This window comes from Anser anser, assembly GCF_964211835.1.
Source record: "Anser anser genome assembly, chromosome: 3".
Lineage (NCBI taxonomy): Eukaryota > Metazoa > Chordata > Aves > Anseriformes > Anatidae > Anser > Anser anser.
In genome coordinates, this window is record NC_139722.1 from 56,153,094 (window position 1) to 56,173,674 (window position 20,581).

A 20,581-nucleotide genomic window follows, 5' to 3' on the forward strand; every position below is an offset into this window, starting at 1 on the left:
GAGTTATCTACCTCTTGTGTTCAGTAAGAAAAAAAAATAAAGTTATTGCTTCAACACAAATATGCTATCCTTAAATTTAAGCTCCCAGGCCTCTCACAACATAAGAAGAATTACAGTCATGGATATTGCATGACAGTTTATGCACAATATCTAATGCATTCTCAGTTTTATGAAATATGAATAATATTGGAGACACTTTGACTGGTAGTTTAGATTTACACCTGCATTTTTAAGGTGGAAACGAGGGACATTTCTAATGCTCATTAGTGACACTGGAAGAGATAAATGAATACAATGAACAAAATTCCATAGAAGTGGGAAGGAGAAAAATATATCGTATATTTGGATTATTGAAAAATCATACATGTTTTAAATATATCTGGAGTTTTTTTTTTTCCTTTTCTTTTTTTTTCTTTTTTTTTTCCCTTGGCACGGAAGGCTGAGAGGACATGGTTTTGAAGAACATTTCTTCTCTTTTAAGGCTTATTACGGAAATTAAAGCATTCAGCATAACAAAAATGATTTGATGCATGTGAGACTTCTGTTATGATTTAACTCACATTGCCTGTTTTTGTTTTGTGACATACAGGACAGTTTTCCAGCTCGTTTTGGAGGAATACATTTTGTCAATCAACCGTGGTATATCCATGCCCTCTACACAGTTATACGGCCCTTTTTAAAGGAGAAGACAAGAAAAAGGGTATTCTTCTGTTTAATTTTCCATTACCTGGCAATTGTAGTAAGCAGGTGTATTATGCCGTAAATAAAGTAGATATGCACAATATACCAGCTTGTTATCAGTGGAAAGTATTTAAATGCATCTTCATTGTAAATAGCATCTTTACCCATTTTAGAGACAAACACACATTTATCCTTCAAGGACACAGTCAAGCTATGTACTTAAATGTATTTTTACACACAAGCATATGCTTTCTCCTGGGTTATATAAAAATGCTGTCAACATTGCAATTTCTATAAGAAAGTCATTGCAATAAAAACTTAAAATTATTAATGTTTTTCTTTTATGACAGAGTTAGTAAGTACCAAGTCCTTTCCTAGTGATTTCCTTGACATTAACATGAACTAAAAACCACAGCTGGTACATAGGAGCTTGTACATAGTGACTTGAATGAAAGGCAATAAAAGGAAATATGTGTGCATGCATGAGCATGAGCAGTCTTTCAGATGTTGCTTAATTTGCAACATTTGCATCAGTGCACTTAAATTAGAGGTTGGTGGTGATAACACATAGAAAGTTATTATTTCAGTAAGAGGAAATTTGTCATCCAGGAAAACACAATCAACATTGCATACAAAGCCACTACAAAGAATATAATTTTTGTTTTTATTTGTTTATGGGGTCATCTCTCTAAGGAACTCTATTTTCTCTCCTGAAACACAGACTACAAGGCCACAATAATCCTTGGTGTTTAGCTGTTTTTTGTTGACAGATTATGCTTGAGAGGCCTCTGGCATTTTGAACTATAGATCACAAAAGCTTTTATGTAATATCTGTTATAAATATGCAAATGAATACTCATTCTGCAGGATTCAGTTGCACTCCACCGACTACAGCTTCAACAAAGAACATTACGGTGCCAGATATGTTTGAGGCCTATTTAAGTCAAGCACTGCATATGCATAACCAGGGAGTAAAGTAAAACTCCTGTGTATGTTACAAGATTAAAAGTGAGAAGGTAGTTGAATGTGAGTGCTTATCAGTTAGGTATCTACATTTTTATTAAGATGACTGTATCTGTATTTTATATTTGTAGAAAAGCTAACTTTCTACAACTGTTTTGTCAATTCTGAATCAGGTTGTTAAATATTTATTTGGAGTTCAAAATTTTTTTTCAAAATGTGAAAGCTGTGACCACCACTTAAAACTTAAAAGCAGCTTAAAAGAAATAAGAGAGAAAGGAAGAAGGAAAAGAAAGAAAGAAAGAAAGGAAGAAGGAAAAGGAAGGAAGGAAGGAAGGAAGGAAGGAAGGAAGGAAGGAAGGAAGGAAAGAAGAAATGAAAGGAAAGAAAGAAAGGAAGGAAGGAAGGAAGGAAGGAAGAGAAAGAACAAATTATGGAAAAAAAATCACACAGAATTATCTTCATAATTTTATCAGGATCTCATTATTTATATTGTATTTATCCTGAATTATTTTTGCATTTTTTTGAATAAGTCTCGTAGATTTGCAACTGACAATTATATTCAGATTAATGTAGTACTAGGCATTTATAAAATTGCTAAAAAGTGAAACATTCACTTTGAATGACACGGTAAACCAAATTACTTACGCCATTAATATTTGTTCCTTCACACAAGGATAAATTCCTTTCTGAGATGGAAGAATATTACTGGGTTTGCATGTTTATATTAAGCTTCCTGTACCTGCAGCTGACTGGAAGGTGGGCTAAAAGACAAGACAAGCGTATATTTGGTGTTTTTGTCTTTCTGCCCTTTGAATTTAACTGTGGATAAATCATTCTAGGGATACAGCTGTCTAGAGAAGTCCCTGCCATGTGAAGTGGGATGTGAATTGGTAGTACTTGGTATATCTGTGTGTATACCCCTGCTTGCCCCATGGGGAGCAAAAGACAGTGTTATGAGGCAACACCCTACCTTGCCTTTCTGGCTACTTCTGCACTAGTAAATTAAAAGAGTGCTGGGCACTGCTATTCCTGCTGTTTGATTGTACAGGCACTCACTGGTATGTCACCGGCTAGTGCCAGCTGGTGCCTTCTTACACAATACCCAGGACCTATTTGAGGATGGCAAGGACCAATGAGAAGTACGGATGAAGTGAGCCTCTTCTAGAGATAAAGGGAATTTAACCATATGGATGTGAACTGTGCCATGACACTTTCTCCTAGTGCCTGAAGTGAATCCTGGTTCATTTGCTAGTCTGGTAATAACTACTGTGAGTTTTCTGTGTAGCTAAGCCCAAGAGCAGGTATTTCCTCTTAGTGGAAGTTCTGCAAGTCCTCCAAAGTGGGAGAAGGCTATTGAAATCCAGAGGTGCTTTGTTTCTAGTGTTCATCGATCACATGTTGCAGATCTCTGAGGAGAAATGATGAGGTTAAATATAAACAGAACTATAAATATGAGTTTACGTATGCATTCTATACATGCTTTATCTATATAAAAGTAAAGCGTATTTGAAAATAATTCAGTCCATGAAAACATTGATGGACAATATTAAGTAGTGCATCAACTATTCACTTGTGGTCACAGAAATTATTTTACTGGTATTACTTACTTTATATATTGTCAAGTATGGAAGGTAGCTAGCTGTAGTATCATATAAAGGAAGAAAATCTTTTTCATTACATTTTTATTTATCTTATCTTTCATAGAACTCAAGACCAGATGCTGAAAATCAATACTTTCAGCAAGTCCCTAGTACACAGAATGAATGTTGATTTTATTTATAAATTTATGTACTTAATTTATGTACTTTATTAATTAATATCAAGATTAAGGAAAGCAAATTACAAAATGTCAGCACTCTGTCTAGTCTTCAGTCTGTCTAGTTACCTGACATTAGTTCTTACCCTCTTTAGACCCCTTGTCCTGCAGACATTTTAAGTCATTTATGCTTTAATCACTTAGTTGGTTTGCAAATGCAATCTGACTGTGCTTAAGGCAGAGGCATTGTGTGCCTTGGTGGCCATTGCTGTTAGTGCAACACAGCCAGAATATTAAAACTGTAAAATATCCTGTAATAATGCTTATGTAATTTGAACTTTGATGATTGTTGTGATACTGCTTTTTTTTTACCTGTTTATGCACATACAGATATTCCTGCATGGTAATAACCTCAACAGTCTACATCAGCTAATACATCCTGAGATCCTGCCTTCAGAGTTTGGAGGAATGTTGCCCCCCTATGATATGGGGACGTGGGCAAGAACACTGCTAGACCATGAATATGATGATGACAGTGAATGCAATGTGGACTCCTTCAATGCTCCCCCAAAAGATATAGAAAAGGATCTCTCTCCCAAGTCCATGAAAAGGTGGGTTAAAGGTACCATCATTTTCTAGTATTGCCATGAGGTTAACATTTGTCTTCCTCTTTTATGAAGCTGAAGGTAGTTTCCTCAGCGTATTGTGTACAAGGACTTTTTTTTTTTTTCCTAAGAAGATTGATGATGAGTATAGCCCTTAATATTAACTATTACCTATATGAGTTTTGAGCTCAGTAAAGTAAATTATCTCAGCAGTGCCACATAGGTAGTGTATACAGTACTGTTTGGAATAAGCTGATATCCCACCCCAGCTTACATCAAGTATTAGAGAGTCATTGAGACTCAGTGCAGAGGATGAGATGGGACCAGTTGTCCAGCTGGAGAGTGATGATGACTCCTGCCTTCCTCCATCTCATATTCCAGTGCCTGGTGTCTGCCAGCCTGTAGGGGCCAGGACATTTTCACTTCCTGAACTGTCCATCACAGTGACTGCACACAACATGAGAAAAAGTAATGAGGAGAACCAGGACAAAATCAGTGCCAATTGTTGTACTCAGTTCTGGTGAACTTCCTGGATTAAGATATTATTCTCTTTGAGGAGATACAGTATAATTACTTGCTGTATTTTACCATTCAAAATCAAAATATGGTGTTGTGGTTTAACCCGGTTGGCAGCTAAACACCACACAGCAGTTCTCTCACTCTCCCCCCTCCCTCTCTGGGATGGGGGAGAGAAACAGGAAAGTGAAGCCTGTGAGTTGAGATAAAGTCAGTTTATTAAGACAGGAAAATAATAATAATAATAATAATAGTACTACTAATAATAATGTGTACAAAACAAGTGATGCACAATGCAATTGCTCACCACATGCTGACCGATGCCCAGCCTATCCCTGAGCAGCCGGCCCCCCACCCCGGCCAGCCACCCCTATATATTGTTTAGCATGACATCAGATGGTATGGAATACCCCTTTGGCCAGTTTGGGTCAGCTGTCCTGGGTCTGTCCCCTCCCAGCTCCTGCTGCACCCCTAGCCTACCCACTGGCGGGACAGAGCAAGAAGCCGAAAAGTCCTTGGCTTGGTGTAAGCACTGCTCTGCAACAATTAAAACATCAGCATGTTATCAGCACTCCTCTCATCCCAATCCAAAACACAGCACCCTACCAGCTACTAGGAGGAAAATTAACTCTATCCTGACTGAAACCAGGACATATGGGGAGAGGTTAGTTACATCTACTGTAACTATGGAAGCAGAGAGGTTATTCGCTTGGGAGAGGTGAATCTGGTCCAGCCTTCTGGCCAGCAGAAGAGAAAGGCTAGTAGAAGAGAAAGGAAAAGGTTACAACAGGGTAGTAAAAAAGGTTGAGTAAGGCAGCAAAAGTCAGAGTGCAGCTCATACTGGGTAAGCTTAGCAGTGAATCAGAGAACATACAGGGCAGAAAACTATATATAAAGTCTTTCAGAGTAAGTCGAAATATGTTAACTTGAGAATTCAGTTTAAGGAAATGGTATTTGATGTAGAAAGGAGAGAGACTCTTGGAGCAGATCAAACAGGAGAAAATATTTTGAGACTCATCAGCCAGGAAAATGATTTTGGCTAGTGAATATCTTATAGATTTGGAAGGACAGTGCAGTTTGAAGGAGAGATTTTTTTTTTAGGAAATAGAGAGGAGGTAACAGGATATTGCTGTAGAAATAAAAAAAATAAAAAAATAATAAAAAATAATAAAAAAAAGTGAAGTTTAAAGATTTTGTATCAAAAAAAATCTGTAAAACCTTGAAAATGAGAAATAGCAAAAGATTGGCTGGGAATGAACTAGGACAAGGAGAAGTTAAAGAAAATCCTGAATCCATGAGAAAAAATGAAACTAATACAAGTAATGGAGAAAATGAGAAAGTGAAGAGCCTGGGGGGGTTGGGGGGGGGGCAGGGAGTGAGCAATACATTTATATATGATTTGCACAATATACAAGAATTGTAAACGGTAGAGAAGCTACTGAAGAAAGAAAGAAAGAATGGAATATAGGAGCTAAAATGCTAAAGTCTTACTGATGCAAAAGGAATTAATGAGAGGAAATTGCCTCGTCCAAGGATGCAGCAAAGACCCAGACTATTCTGGAAAAGTGCAGTAGAAAAGCAATGGATTGACAAATTCTTCATTCTTTCTTAAGAGGAGAAAGCATACTTATATAATTCCCATTTAACTTGTGCTTGAAAAGTCTTTCATGCAGAATTATACTTCAGTGTAAACTCCTAATCTGGAGTTTACTGCCAGATATTCTTTCAGTCTGGGTTAGCTGACACAGTAGGAGGCATATTGCAGAAAATAAGCATGCTGAAAATTGTATCTACATTATATTCAGACGAAATTTTCTCACCTTCTTCATATTCATTTTCAGTTAGCATATCTGCAGTGCTTGCTGAAATCCTCCTTCTCAGTTGCTGGATATAAAAAACACTAAGCAGACTTTCTGTGCTAGTACCAAGTAGAAGGGAGTGGTAGTAAGATTCTGAACAGAAAGTCCCAATACTTTGGTATATTAAGTGCACAGACTGTGATAAAGTAGAAATAGAAAAGTTAAGGTATAAATAGATAAATCAATTCCATTTAAATTTAAATTTAACTTGAATTTGGCATCTGAAGGATTATGTTTCTCTTGGCTTAAAACCACACTAAAAGTGATACATTACTGCAGAAGAACGACATCTAAAAACCATGAATTAAATCAATGAAAAGTGCTTGACTTCACAGACCAAATTTCACAAGGGTGTAGGAAGTGTCCAACAATTATTTTGTTTAATTTGGCTTGGCATTTTAGAATTATAGTTTATTGCTCTGAAACAATATCCTTCTTAAACCCACATCTTCGTAAGAGTTCCTTTCTTTGTTACTCATTTCTGCCCCCATGTGAACGACTGAAGTTCTTTCAGATCTCCTTGACCTTTGGGTGAATTGGATGACCTCTGCTTGAAGGAAAGGCTGAGCATGGGGAGGATGGTGGAGATATGAAAGAATTAATCCCACCAAAAACACAGACCACCTAGGAGAACACGTTCATATTGTGGCACTATTGCAGCTGTCTCAGCAATCTTGTTTAGTTTGTGGCTTTGTCCAAAGTTTGTGGCTCTCACAGCTGAGGCACCAGCTGGAGCTACAGGGATATGCATCCAGCTCTCAGCTAACTACACAGGGTCGATGTCTGTATTGACAAACTTTGCAATGTATCCGTGTGTGGCTTTGGTTCCTCACCTTTGTAATGGGACTTTGCATTACAGCTCTGTCCTACTATGATTTGTAAGAATTTATTCAGCAATGTTTTAAAGTTATTTTGGAGATGTAAATAGAAGGTACAAATATTTTGTGTGCATTCATGCATAAATTGCTGCTGAATGGAATGACAGTAAATGTTGATTTAAAATGAATGAAAACTATTTTTTCTTCTACAAGGTATTTGAGCTCCTGAGCTTGCAAGCCATACATCAGGCTTTGTGCAGTTTCTTTTTCACATCTGCCTTGGAACTGGGAAGCTTGGATACCCAGGGAATTTATGGTCAAAATTCCCTTCCTGGAAATGTGAGGCCAGGTTTATGGTTTTTGTCTCCCCTTCAGTTCCCCAGATGAAAACTGGAAACATTGGTTGCTCAGACATTGGCAGCCTAGGAGAAAGCTCTGTCTCCTATTAGTACTTACATACAATTAGGAATTCTTTGAAATTAGTATGCTCCCACAGCATTACTTATCTTGAACTGAATTTTCCAGAAGTACAGCTTTCTACCAGCAACATTTCAGTCAGCTTTGCACAGTGCCTTGTGAAGACTTTCAAAAAAAAAATTGTTCTTAATTGAGTGGTTTAGCTTTCAGCCTGATGAACTAACATTCTAGATGGGTGTTATTCTACAGTGCTAAAAATAAATAAAGAATTATGTATATCACAAGAAAGACCACAAGATATTTAAAGCTAATTTTCTTGACTTTATCATCAGGAAGAGAATGTGATAATTGCTATTTGAAAATAACAATTGTATTGTTATTATATTTAAAGTTTTGATGTAAATTTTGATTCAGACGTTTCTTCTTGTCTGTGTTTTAAAGGTTTTCTTTATAGTTTTTGAGAAAAAGACAATCTCCTGTTATCGGCCTCATTCATTGGTTTCAGTGGATGGTGCCAGTTTATGAGAATGTGGGACTGACTGCATTTATTCATGTTAGGAGAGATCAGAATTTGTAAAGCTTTTTCTCTGTGCTGTAGCCCTGCAAACGGGCAAATCTCCACTAGTGTTGCAGTCACAGTGTTCTTCTTCTGATCAAAAATTCATACCTGCATTGTAGTGATGTACACATACTCTAGCCATGTCAAGTCCTTTTTACAGAAAAGAAGTGAAATACACATTTCTAGTGTGAGACTCATCTCACTTTAAAAGAAACATCTAACAAAGGTCTCTTTTACTGTACCCTAGGAGTGTCTGTTTTTTGACAAGCTGTGACATATGTGATGTGAAACCCATTCTTACCACTTCACTTCACTTTGTTTCTAATGGAGCATTTTGATTTTGCTGGAGGCTGAGATTTCCTCTTTCTCCCTCACACATGGCTATTGCAGAGTATCAGTACCAGTGTTACGCTTCTGTGCTGAATCAGAGAATTTGGAGAAAGTTTACAGTCATCATTGAACTAGCCCTTTTGCCATCCTTCTCTGCTGTGTTTAGCTGAGCTGAGAAGTGAGTTTGACAGATGTGTCCACTGCTCCGGAAATCCTGCTGGCCATGGCAGGGTTCCCCAGGGTTGTCTTAGGAGCACACACTGTTGCATTTAAGTGCTTTTTGGAAAAGGAGCAAATATGCTTCCAGCTAACTAATTCCATGCCACTAATTGCAGCATGCCATTATCCATCTGGGTGGCTGAATTACACCTTCTTTACCAGCCCACTGCCATATAGCTTTCTGGTAGAGAGGGTCAGTGCTTACATCAATACAAAAGACTGCTTAGTTTGCCCTCTATTGTGTGCTAAGAATGCGCTCTTTTTCACTGCCTCACCGGAGAAAAGAGGATCTGTTTTTTCTACCTTTTACCCCTATTTCCACAGAACAGCACAGAGCCCTTTAAAGTCATGTGATCACTTCTTGAATGTATTTTCTGACCGTTTGTGATGATCAGATGCCCGGAGTACCTGTATCATCATTTTTAAGCTCTGGCAGAAATGAAAATAAACAAAAGAGAGCTGAGATTTACCCTCATTTTTCTTCATCTAGAAATGTTAAGTAAGCATGTTACCCTTCTGCAGGTCTCAATCGGTGGTGGATCCTGGGGTGCTAAAACGCATGGATAAGAATGAGGAAGAAAACATGCAGCCTTTGCTTTCCCTTGACTAACAGTTCCTGAGCATCGGGCATGAACTGAGGTGGAAGGCATTGCCTCTCAGCAACAAGCAAACCATCAGGAAGGAGTGTACCAGCTGGAATCCTATTTACTCACAATAATGTAGCATAATGGAAATGGGCAGAAAGCTTTACTATTCTGCCTGAATTCTGGATGCCCTGGGGTGAAAAAGAAGAGAAGAAAGAAGGAAAGTAAAATAAAACAAAATGAAATAAAATAATAATAAAAAAAAGAATCAATAATTTATTCTGTAAGTGCCAACTTGTTTGTAAATACGATATAATCCTCCACTTTGACTTTGTAAGTTATGGTAAGCAAATGCTATGGAAATAAATGACTATTAATTATATCATTGAAGTGCACCATACAAAAGAGAAGAAAATGTGTGCACACATGCGTGTACACAAATAGAGACACATACTGGACAAGGAAAAATATCAAAGCCAATTAAATGTTATCCTTCTTGTAGGAAGCCATACTGCAGCTAACATATTGACTGCTGTTTTGTTCTCTCTCTGCAATGCTCATGTAGTGTGCAAAGATAAAGAGGGAATATAAGAACTTGGAGATGCTGTAACCAGTCGAGTATTTCCTCAATGTAGGAATTTATTTCCAACTAACATTGTGGCTTGGGATTGTGATTTAACATAAACCATGTAGCATTGTGAAAAAGATAACAGATGAGCTGGAACCAACTCTTTGACAGCTTTGTCGTTTGGCTATACGAGGTTTTTTTCCTTAACTATTTTGTTTACAGTTTGCAAGTAACTTGGCTTGTTACCCTAATCTAGGTGTTATAATATGGGCCATAATGGAGTTACTTCTCTTGCATTTTGGATGCATGTCAAGAATTTTTCCAGAACTCTGTTCTCCCTTGGAATGAGAAAGTACAGTGTAAGAACCAGTATCTGAAAGTAAAGCTTGACAGCAGAGGTTAAAGTTAATTACTGAATCCTGTGCACTGGGAGACTTGGATATATATATACATATATTTTTACCAATCTCTGACAAACTTATAAGGTTACATTGTTAGACAAGTATGTTTCACTGAAGGTTTATACAGGAAATCATACCTATTCAATGTACTTAGGTATATTATAGATTGTATTTTGAGATGATGTCATGAATAATATAATACAACTTTCCATAGAGCAATGGCATTCCACTCCAAACAATATGAATAAGTTGTAGTCAAACATCTCAGCCTATGTTTCTGGGGCACTTTTGTTTTGGTTATAGTGTAAATGTATATATTGAACATGTGCCATAATAGAAAAATACATTTTACCTCAAAAAGGCAACAGGTTTTGCTAGGAATTAAGTCAGCTGAAATGCAGGGGCTGTGTCATCTTTTTTGTGTGCTGATGTGTGTGCAGTCTATTGTATACTGAGACAAGAATACATCCATTAAAATAGCCATGCATTTCTTATTAGGACTTAGCTTTGCAATCAGAATGAGAAGGCACAGGATACTCACCAAAACATCTGAATAATTAGAGATATTGCAACAGCATAATCTGGACAATGCAGGGACTAGTTGAGAATATGCTCAACAGCTGACCACAATGGAGGAAATAGCTCATAGCTACCCTGCCTCTGAAACTCTGTGGTTTAAACAGTTTCTTCCATTACTTCAGTGATCATTGAAGTTTCAAAGTTGCTGGTTGTAGGTCACTTTTCCTTCCCAGGGTGATTGCAGATGTAAGAATAAGTAGGCTGTAAAGAGTTAAGAGAGTGCAGGGAGTGAAATATTGGAAATGTGTCATCCCAGAATTTAGAGGTAACTACTGTGGTGGCAACTTTGGTGTTCCTCAGTGCTGAGACAAGCCAATCTCTTCCAGCATTAACCTTGATTAGCTCAGGCAGCATGCAGATAAAGCTCTTGTCCTTGAAACATTGCTAAGTAGAGTATGCCCCAAGATGCAATCATATTACAGAATCTTGTCTAACTAGTCATCACCTTTCCAATCTCTTATTTCTGTTTTCATGATACATGTTATGAAATGATATGTAGCCTGAACTTGAGAAGTGTTTGTCAGAGGCAATTCCAGAAAGTGTACATGGGAACTGTAGGTGCCTACATCTTTGCAGTTCATCCTACACGTTTTCAGTAGTAAAAACGTTTGTATTAGTACTTCTGTGCTTTGAGGGGCTTGAAAGACCAATGATTTCTTATCAGCAATTTTATTCAGTTCTGTTTTTCATGAATCTTGTAACATCATGCTGTATAGGTAAGATATATCTCTAGGGTTTATGTAAGTGCCATAGTTGAACGCATGTTATACATACCCATGTTTATGGCTAGTAGAATTGTGTATTGCCATAGATCTGACTCTTAAATCCTTGTCAGATAAAACTGTAACATCAATAGAAATTTTCTCCTTTAAGGGCTTCAAGATTTAGTGTTCCACATTTATGCAAACTGTGCCAGTGGTGATCAAAATCTTCATGGATGCTTTTGTATATATGAACCAAACCTTGGTGTATGCTAGCACAATGCTGATTGCAGAGTACACCAGCTGTCTGGTCAGAAAATGCAAATGCCTCTTAAATCCTTACAGAGTATCTTTGTAGGAAAATATATCTGCTCAATTGTATGAAGCTTCTGCACACCAACTGATAAATTTGTTTTGTTTGTGAATCCTTTATTTATGCACTTAGCTGTAATTTATGTAATGTTTTCTGGTGCCTGAGTTCAGCTTGCGGTTAATGAGTATTAATATATTATTTTCAGATAGCGAAAGTAGGATATACTAGAAATTTGCCTAATTGGGTCCTCATCTTTCACCAACAACGAAAGTACTTTTTCAGTAAGATCCTCACTGTTAAAGAGTTGGGATACAGGTCTTCTTGGCTGCAGTTTTCATTTCACTGAAACAAATTCTTGCAGTGGTAACTGCAGTTGTGACATTGGATAAGAATCTGAAAATGGGTAAGAAAAATAATTATCCTTCACATGCTCTCAGTATTTTTTGAAGGCATTTCTCTTTTACTCATTAGAGTACATAAAGGGTTTCCTCCTTTCCCTTGCTTCTTGTAGAAAATCATTATAGGTAGGTCAATTTTTAATAGCTGAAATTTGGACTGGAAACTTTTTCCAATCTTTATTATTGTAGGAGTTGATGTTGAATTTTATAGTAGAATTGAAGTGCTAAAAATAGAATTCAGATGCTTGGGAGGGTCATTTTTATTTCTTACCTTCAATGTATATTGGATAGAATAAATCTTGTTGTGCTTATGCATGCTGATATGCATATCAAAAGAAAAAATAAATCCTGCAATATGAGGAACTTAGTGAAAAGACTTGATATACCTGTCCAAGCAGCTAAGTAAAATAAATAAATAAATAAGCAAACAAACAAATAAATAAAGGAGAAGAAAAGTGTAAAATAATTTTATGCCTTTGGCAAGATCCCAAAATGTTCCCCTAAACAGTATCTCTTCCATGAAAGACTTGGATGGAAATATATGGAGAAGTTATGGAAACTTTCATGCTCAAAGACTTGATCTTGTAATTGCAGATGTACAACTCTGTTGGCTTTATAAAGACAGGTAATCAGTCCCCCTAAGCTCCAATAAACATGCAGGCTCCCAATAGTTATTAAATGTAAAATAGCTTTAAGATGTCTTTACAGAAATGTAAATTTATTGTATAGCATATTTAAAAATGTTTTGCACTCTGCAAACATACTATGCCTAGACACAAAGGATATTTACAGAGGTGGACATAAGCAAAACACAGAATTAAAGAAAACAGAAGTAGAAGGGACCTCAAGGAGTCAGCTGCACTGATGTGTGGAAGAGCAGTTTAGCTTCAGTTGTGTCTCTCTTAAGGAATTGTTTTTATTCAGTACGTTGCATAGGATGTTCTTTGTATCATTTAAACAAATCACAGCAAAGCCTAAGCACAATACCTGATAAAATTGTAAATTGAGAGTATTTTGTTAATGTCTTTTCTGATTTACCTGCTCTCTTTGGGAAGTTAAAAAGTTTGCCAAGTGTAATAATTCTACCATTTAGAATTATCTGGGAAACATTTTGCAATAAGCTCTGGTCATGTCCCTGTTATACTTTTTGTGTTATTATCAATGTAAGTAATTGTCCAGATTTTTGAAAAAGTCATGTTTGCAAGAGCTTGCAAGAGAGAAAATTCAAAATAAGGCTTCAGAACTTTGTTTAGAATATTAAAATATTCTTTGAGGCTGGGGGAGCTGAGTTTGTTTTTGATAATCTTTATTTGCCTCTGGGGAAAGTAGTTTTGAACTATCAACAACATTGGGTACTGGGACAAATATTAAGATGAATATCAGTGAAAAAAAAAAAAAAAGGAAAAAGGTCTCAAAGGATTGCACCAAAAAATCACACAGCTGTGTAATGTCATTTTAGTAACAGGCATTTTGTGAGTAGCTTTAGAGCACGGACTTGTGGTGCTGAGAATAGTACTTTCATCCACAAAGTTCAAAGCACACTAAGAAATCAAGAAAATAATAGTTATCCCATTTCTCAGGTAGCAAAATAGAAACACAGCCACTTAGATATATTCAAATCTCAATAGAAGACATTTGTGTTAAGTTTATGTATGGCAAAAGTGACACTTTGATCACTCAGACTGGTTTGAACTGAAAGAGAGAAAATATTTTGTATGAAAACAATGTCTGGCTGTTGATTCAGTCATGACTAGTTTCCTTAGAAAAGCCCTAAATATTTTAGCTTGAGCCCCTTACAAAATAGAGATGGTCTGCTTGAGCTATATCTGAATGTACGTGCCTTTTGCTGAGGAATTGATAAAAAGGGTATGTCCCCAGTATGCAATGCCTTTGTTCTCCATGTAAGTGATGGAAAAAAAAAATAAAAATCTGAAGACCTGATCCTGAAGACTTTACATCCTGGCTGCCTGACAGAGAACTCTGAACTTGGCAAGGGACGATCTCCTCTTAAGGGCCTTGAACAATATTTATGTCCTATTAATTATACAGGGAACATTAGCATTTAATTTAAAGGCATCTTGAAGTGACCTCAAATGAAAGTGCAAGCTAGGTAGGTAGGACCCCACATCGTGTATTGCCTTGTAACCTTCAATGATGCTGTGTCAAGGGTCTGTATTTAGCATATTAACCTGGACATATCCTTTAGTCTGTATTTCAATTTTCAGTTGTGTGGGAAATTTTTCATATCAGATTTTGAGATCTTGATTTGTTTCCTTCATACAGGTCTGTATCTGCAAAAAAAATGACATTGACCCTTGTTGGAATGCACATCTTGCAATATGATTTTGCTGTTAAAAAATAACAACTTGTGGTATGCTGGGCATTGGTGCAGTTGAGACATAGGTCACAAGCCCCCACTACTTTGTCATTCATTCTCCAGTGTTTTGTGTGTATATACTGTTTTGATTGATAGCAGATATATCAAACTCATATGAGGTTTTTTTTTTTTTAAACTGCAAAAAACTGAAAGTTGTTTTTTTTTAAAAAAAAAGTTTGCAGTGAGTACAAAATCTGAGTTGGTGGTATTGCTGTGGAATTCAGCTGGAAAGGAAACACTGTGTATAATCAAAACAGAGACTGGTACAAGGGAAGATGTTGATACTTCCTTATGGCACACTGTTTATGTTAAAACATGGCCAAAGTATTTGTCAGTATTTGACTGACTCTGGTCAATCAGCTCTTTTGTTTCAGAATCAGTCACACACAACAAATCCTCTCTAATAAAGGTGTTGCAAAGCTTCTATTTGCTGTTAGCAGAGACTTCACTACCACAACATTGACATATCTGAGCAGCAGACAAATGGTGGGGGTTAATTAGGATTTGTATTTGATATGGAAATGCTGCTCTGATTCCTTAAGAGGCTGCTGTGTCATCAGTAATGTACAGCAGTGCCTGAAGGCAAGCATCTCAAGTTGAGTCCCTTGGTTAGTAAAAATTTAAGGGGAGAAAAAAAGCAAGGGGAGAAATAATAATAAAAAAAAAGGTAAAACATTAATTAAAAACAGAAGTTGGCCTGGACTGGAAAGCCAGACGAATGGCAAAAATGATGCAAGGGATTTTGTATGAACACAGAAGAGAATCTGTGGCCATCTTGTGTCTTCCATCTACATATGAGCACTGTTCCAATTTTTCACACTGTTTCACTTGTATGGTCACGATGGAGTTTTCTGAATCTTTAGAAGATGCTTTGAGTTACTGTGTGGAATCAAAGATAGGGTGGCCGAGCTTGTGAACATGGCTTAATGGATCAGTGCATGCCACCAGATCCTCACCTAGAGATGGGCCCTGGGCTGACTCAGACTTGGGGACCTGGAGAAATACGCAAACTGCAGTGTCCTGCCTGGCTGTAGAAGCCATGCAGGGAGAGAAGGAAAGGAGCCACAAGCCCATGAGGAAAGGTGGGAGGCCTGTGGAAGAAAGGACAATGGGTAGATGGAATGAACAGATCAGTCATTAGAACGTCATGGGGAAGAAGGCTTTCACTTGCTCTGAAATTGATTTTAAAAAGGCCTTTCAAAGCCCAACAGCACATCTGTCAGAAGAGAGAGAGCTTCTTTCTCTCTTTACAACACAAACTTGGTTTTGATGCATTTAGACCAGATGTATATGCCAGGCCTGAATTGTCTCTGCTACTGTTGTTTCCATGAGGGATGTTGGGATGTGAGTATCACATAGCATGCAGGAACTTCAAAGCTTATATTCACAAACCTGTTCAGAGGAAGAGAAGGAAGAGATGTGCTCCACAAGTTCCTGTTATGGAGGTAAGTTCATTGGAGAATTCAGCACTTGTTTGGATTAAAGTCTGTCTTACCCTGACATCCGTATCTGCACCTCCTCTGTGCAGAAAGCTGTGTTTTAAGTGGTGTGGGGACCCCCCAAATGCACCTTGGTGTCTTGTGTTAATTATGCAGCCTTCAGGCTGTGGCTGGTGATATGTTCTGTGTCTTTAAACAGGTTTGCTGGTGATGTTAATAGTAGCCATTAGTTACCAAGAGTGGAGATGATTTAAAGAAAACTGACAATTTTAAGCATTCCACTTACATCTAAAAATACTAAATTGGTGATTATTACAAGTAATGCCTAAGATTATAATAACATAAAAGGGTTTCAGGGTTTGGTTGCACTGTATCATTGACAGGACATATTGCATAATCACTTTGCCTTAAATATGTTTTTTCCTGAGGTTCATATGCATCTTTCATGCATCAGTGGCCGAAGAAACTAAAAAATAGAAATTGTGGTTCTAAAACTATGAATATAGAGGGGCATATGCAGAATACCTGGCAGTTTTAAAAAAAATGTTTTGCAGTTAACTATCTTTCAACTTGACAATGTCACTTTAAGATCAGTTGGCTCTATCTTTTTCATACTGTGGACTCTTTTGTGAAATGCATCCTGCAAAACTTTCCCAGATTTGCATCCATTCTTCTCTTACCCGCTTGCATTGCAGAACATTCTGTTTTCTGTACATATTTTATTCTGTGAATAACTGGAGAAAACTATAAAAGACAAACAAACAAACAAAAAAATACAACAAACAAAACACTAATGATCTGCAGGCTGGAGCTTGAGAATTGCTGTTTTAAAGTATTTCCCTTACAGAAATCTCTGGTAACAGAGTGAAATGGGAAAGGAGAGCAGTGGCTGACCTCCCCGTAGAGGAATACAAGAAAGACTCTGACTAGAAGTCCACAAAGGTCTAGATAGACAATCACCTGAGACAGCTCTTGCGATTTAAGATGTTGCCTTTCTGTGACTGTTAATTATCACTCTTCAGCTGGGGATCACTGCCCCAACATGTTAGCAGCAGTAGATTATGGAAGTACTCCTGTTCCAATGAATGCTGTGCACAGCTCACACTGACTGTTGCTTCTCCTCTCATGCACATATAAAATATTCATATAATCTGCTAAAACAACTCTGTTATGAGAATAGTGATTAACAGCTAGTCATGGCAACATCTGAAACTGCAGTAGCTAGATTGCCTATCTGTGCCTTAAGGCTCTCATGATCTGTAGTACTTGCGTAGCAGCAACCACAGAATAAATTTTTTTTGCATGCAACTATCTATTTTGGAGCCTTACAGAAAATGTTATAGCACCATATCAAGAATTGAAAAATTACAGAAGTAATTTTGAAACAGCTCTTGTATCCTCAGGATTAGTTTTGTTTGTTCATTTCTAATTCAGTATTATTAGGACTCAGGGGGTCTGAGATCTGTAAAGCCAGGATGAGTCTATCAATCATGTTCTCTCTTTGTATATTTTCAATAAGTATTCTCTTTTCAAAACTTGTTGTCAGTTTGAATTTCATTATTGGACCTGGTAAGATTGTTAATTTTGGTCTGTTGTGTTCCAACATGAAATCAGAAGATTAAGCAACTTTGTGAAATATGTCACTCTTTATATTGTATATTTAAATATCATCAGTTCTCTGTGATCAATGGGCTGCTTTGGAGAGTACTACTACTTTCAATCATTGTTGGATACTGAGGATGAACGACATTCTGTTAAATAAAATATGACCAAATGAAAATTAAAATACATATATATTTTTGTGTTTGTACATTGGAGTGTTTGTCTAGCTTGCTAGCGCTAAACTAAGTATGGAGGACATGTTAACAGAATGAACTGAATTTGATTTTTAAGAAGGGTTTGAAAGAAAAATGAGAAATTGAACTGATTGGTAAATCAGCATGTACATTTTTTCCCCTTTATTTTATTATTTTATATTATTTTATTTTATTTTATTTATTTTATTTTTTATTTTATTTTATTATTTTATTTTATTTTTTATTTATTTTTTTCTGGTAACTATCTCTTTCTAGCCTACTGTCTCTTTTTGCCCTACAGTAAATTTTAGAGAGCTAACATATTCCACCTTTACAATGATATTGTGGATTGTACTTTTTGGAAGCCTGCAGGTCATGAATGTCCTCTCAGATGAAGATCATGAAGAGGTATAGTAAAAGAAAAGCTTATTTTTTCCTCAAAGATTCTTCCTCCTCTTCTGTCTCTAACTTCTGTGCTGTGTAACCTAGCATGGTTTTCATGATCATTGACTTTTCTTTTGATGTTGCACCAGGAGGAATTGGTATTAGCTCCACATAGAGATGCCCCTTTTTTCAGGGTAACGTTCTCAATAAAGAGTAACCAGAGCAGGACAGCACAGACTATGTGAATTTGAAGCAGTGCCAGTGGAGCAGCCATATTTCATTCTAGATTTTATTTTTCTTAGGAGTGGGAAAGACCGTAAATAATAGTTGTGTATCTATGTGCTTCTCCACTGTTCTTTCTGTGCTATTCCTCACTTCAGGCATAATGACACATTTTCTGTACATTTTCCATATCTTAACTTTAGTGTAGAAAGATTTTTATACAAAATATGCTGCAGTAACTTTCTAGTTCATACACGATCTCAGCTGTATACTGAGAAACATCCCTTATACAAATTCTACAAGGTATAACTTCCCAAGAAGTACAGATTTCCTGATTACTTTGCTGAAAAAATATCCACAGTTTCTTATCTACATGGGAATGTAATCCTTCAGTTCCTGGGCAACGTGAAGTATACAGTATAGAAGCCGTTGCTGCACAAGGGTTCATTCCATCATTACAACTGTAACAAGACAGACCTCAATACAGCTCTCTGCTCCCTTTGAAATCACTTGCTCACTGTTTCACTCATTCACTCACTCACATCTCTCATACTGAGCAAAATTAACGCTCCTGTAAGCTGGTGTGGTTTTATGCAATACCTCCCTCACTACAGCACTTCAAGTTACAACCACTATTGATTTGTATGTTTCTAGGCTGCTTTGCCCCGGAAACAAAGTGACCCCGTAATGTGTATGCACACGTGTGTGCATGTACATGTCTGCTTGTCTACTCTGACCTCCCGTTTTGGAGCCGTATTACTTGTTTCAGTTATTTTTGGGAAAAAGACAGAGGCCTCAAAGCTGGCATGTGACAGCACAGAGTTACATGCCCAGGTAGCCCAGCCCTGCTATGGGAGGTGCCTGGAGCATCCTGCAGCTTGTGTGCAACTGTGGCACCTTTGTTTCCTACCAGAGGTGGTCAGGTTGTGGGCTGGAGGATAGGGGAAGCCTTGCATTTGGCCTGAGGGAACCGGGTTGCAATGGGCACCTACACTAGGGCAACAGGGAGAGTTTAGATGTGTGGTACCATCAAAACAGGTAGGTGGGCAGAGGACAGTGATGCTACTAGCTCCTCTAATGGCAAGCATAGCAAGCCCTTGCTGTCAGACACCAGTGTTTCTATATCACAGAATCACAGAATCACAGAATCGTCTAGGTTGGAAGAGACCTCCAAGATCACCTAGTCCAACCTCTGACCTAACACTAACAAGTCCTTCACTAAATCATATCACTAAGCTCTAAATCTAAACGTCTTTTAAAGACCTCCAGGGATGGTGACTCAACCACTTCCCTGGGCAGCCCATTCCAATGCCTAACAACCCTTTCAGTAAAGAAGTTCTTCCTGATATCCAACGTAAACCTCCCCTGGCGCAACTTTAGCCCATTCCCCCTCGTCCTGTCACTGGGCACGTGGGAGAATAGACCAATCCCCACCTTGCTACAGCCTTCTTTAATGTACCTATAGAGAGCGATGAGGTCTCCCCTGAGACTCCTCTTCTCCAGGCTGAACAATCCCAGCTCCCTCAGCCGCTCCTCGTAAGCCTTGTTCTCCAGACCCCTCACCAGCTTCGTTGCCCTTCTCTGGACTCTCTCGAGCACCTCCATGTCCTTCTTGTAGTGAGGGGCCCAAAACTGAACACAGTACTCGAGGTGCGGCCTCACCAGAGCCGAGTACAGGGGGACAATCACCTCCCTAGACCTGCTGGCCACACTGCTTCTTACACAAGCCAGGATGCTGTTGGCCTTCTTGGCCACCTGAGCACACTGCTGGCTCATATTCAGCTGCCTATCAACCAGTACTCCCAGGTCCTTCTCTGCCAGGCAGCTTTCCAACCACTCATCTCCCAGCCTGTAGCTCTGCTTGGGGTTGTTGTGCAGGTGCAGGACCGGGCACTTGGCCTTGTTGAACTTCATACAGTTGACCTCAGCCCTTCGGTCCAGCCTATCCAGATCCTCCTGCAGAGCCTTCCTACCCTTGGGCAGATCGACACATGCACCTAACTTGGTGTCATCTGCAAACTTACTGAGGGTGCACTCGATCCCCTCATCCAGATCATCGATAAAGATATTAAAGAGAACTGGCCCCAGTACTGAGC

The 20,581-nt window shown here is 37.9% G+C and overlaps 1 protein-coding gene across 2 annotated transcripts in view; it reads left to right on the top strand.

The window, feature by feature from the left end:
* The window catches only part of CLVS2 (clavesin 2), a 59,459-nt gene extending 41,578 nt beyond the window's left edge, over nucleotides 1–17,881 (top strand). The window contains exons 3-5 of one of the 2 annotated variants that reach the window (XM_083830647.1): nucleotides 590–700; nucleotides 3,791–4,011; nucleotides 9,246–17,881. In XM_083830647.1, the coding sequence (XP_083686773.1) occupies nucleotides 590–700; nucleotides 3,791–4,011; nucleotides 9,246–9,333 (420 nt within the window). In that variant the 3' untranslated portion in view covers nucleotides 9,334–17,881. The remainder of the gene's footprint in view (nucleotides 1–589; nucleotides 701–3,790; nucleotides 4,012–9,245) is intronic. The other variant, XM_083830648.1, reaches the window with a different exon arrangement.
* Nucleotides 17,882–20,581: the final 2,700 nt, after the last annotated feature.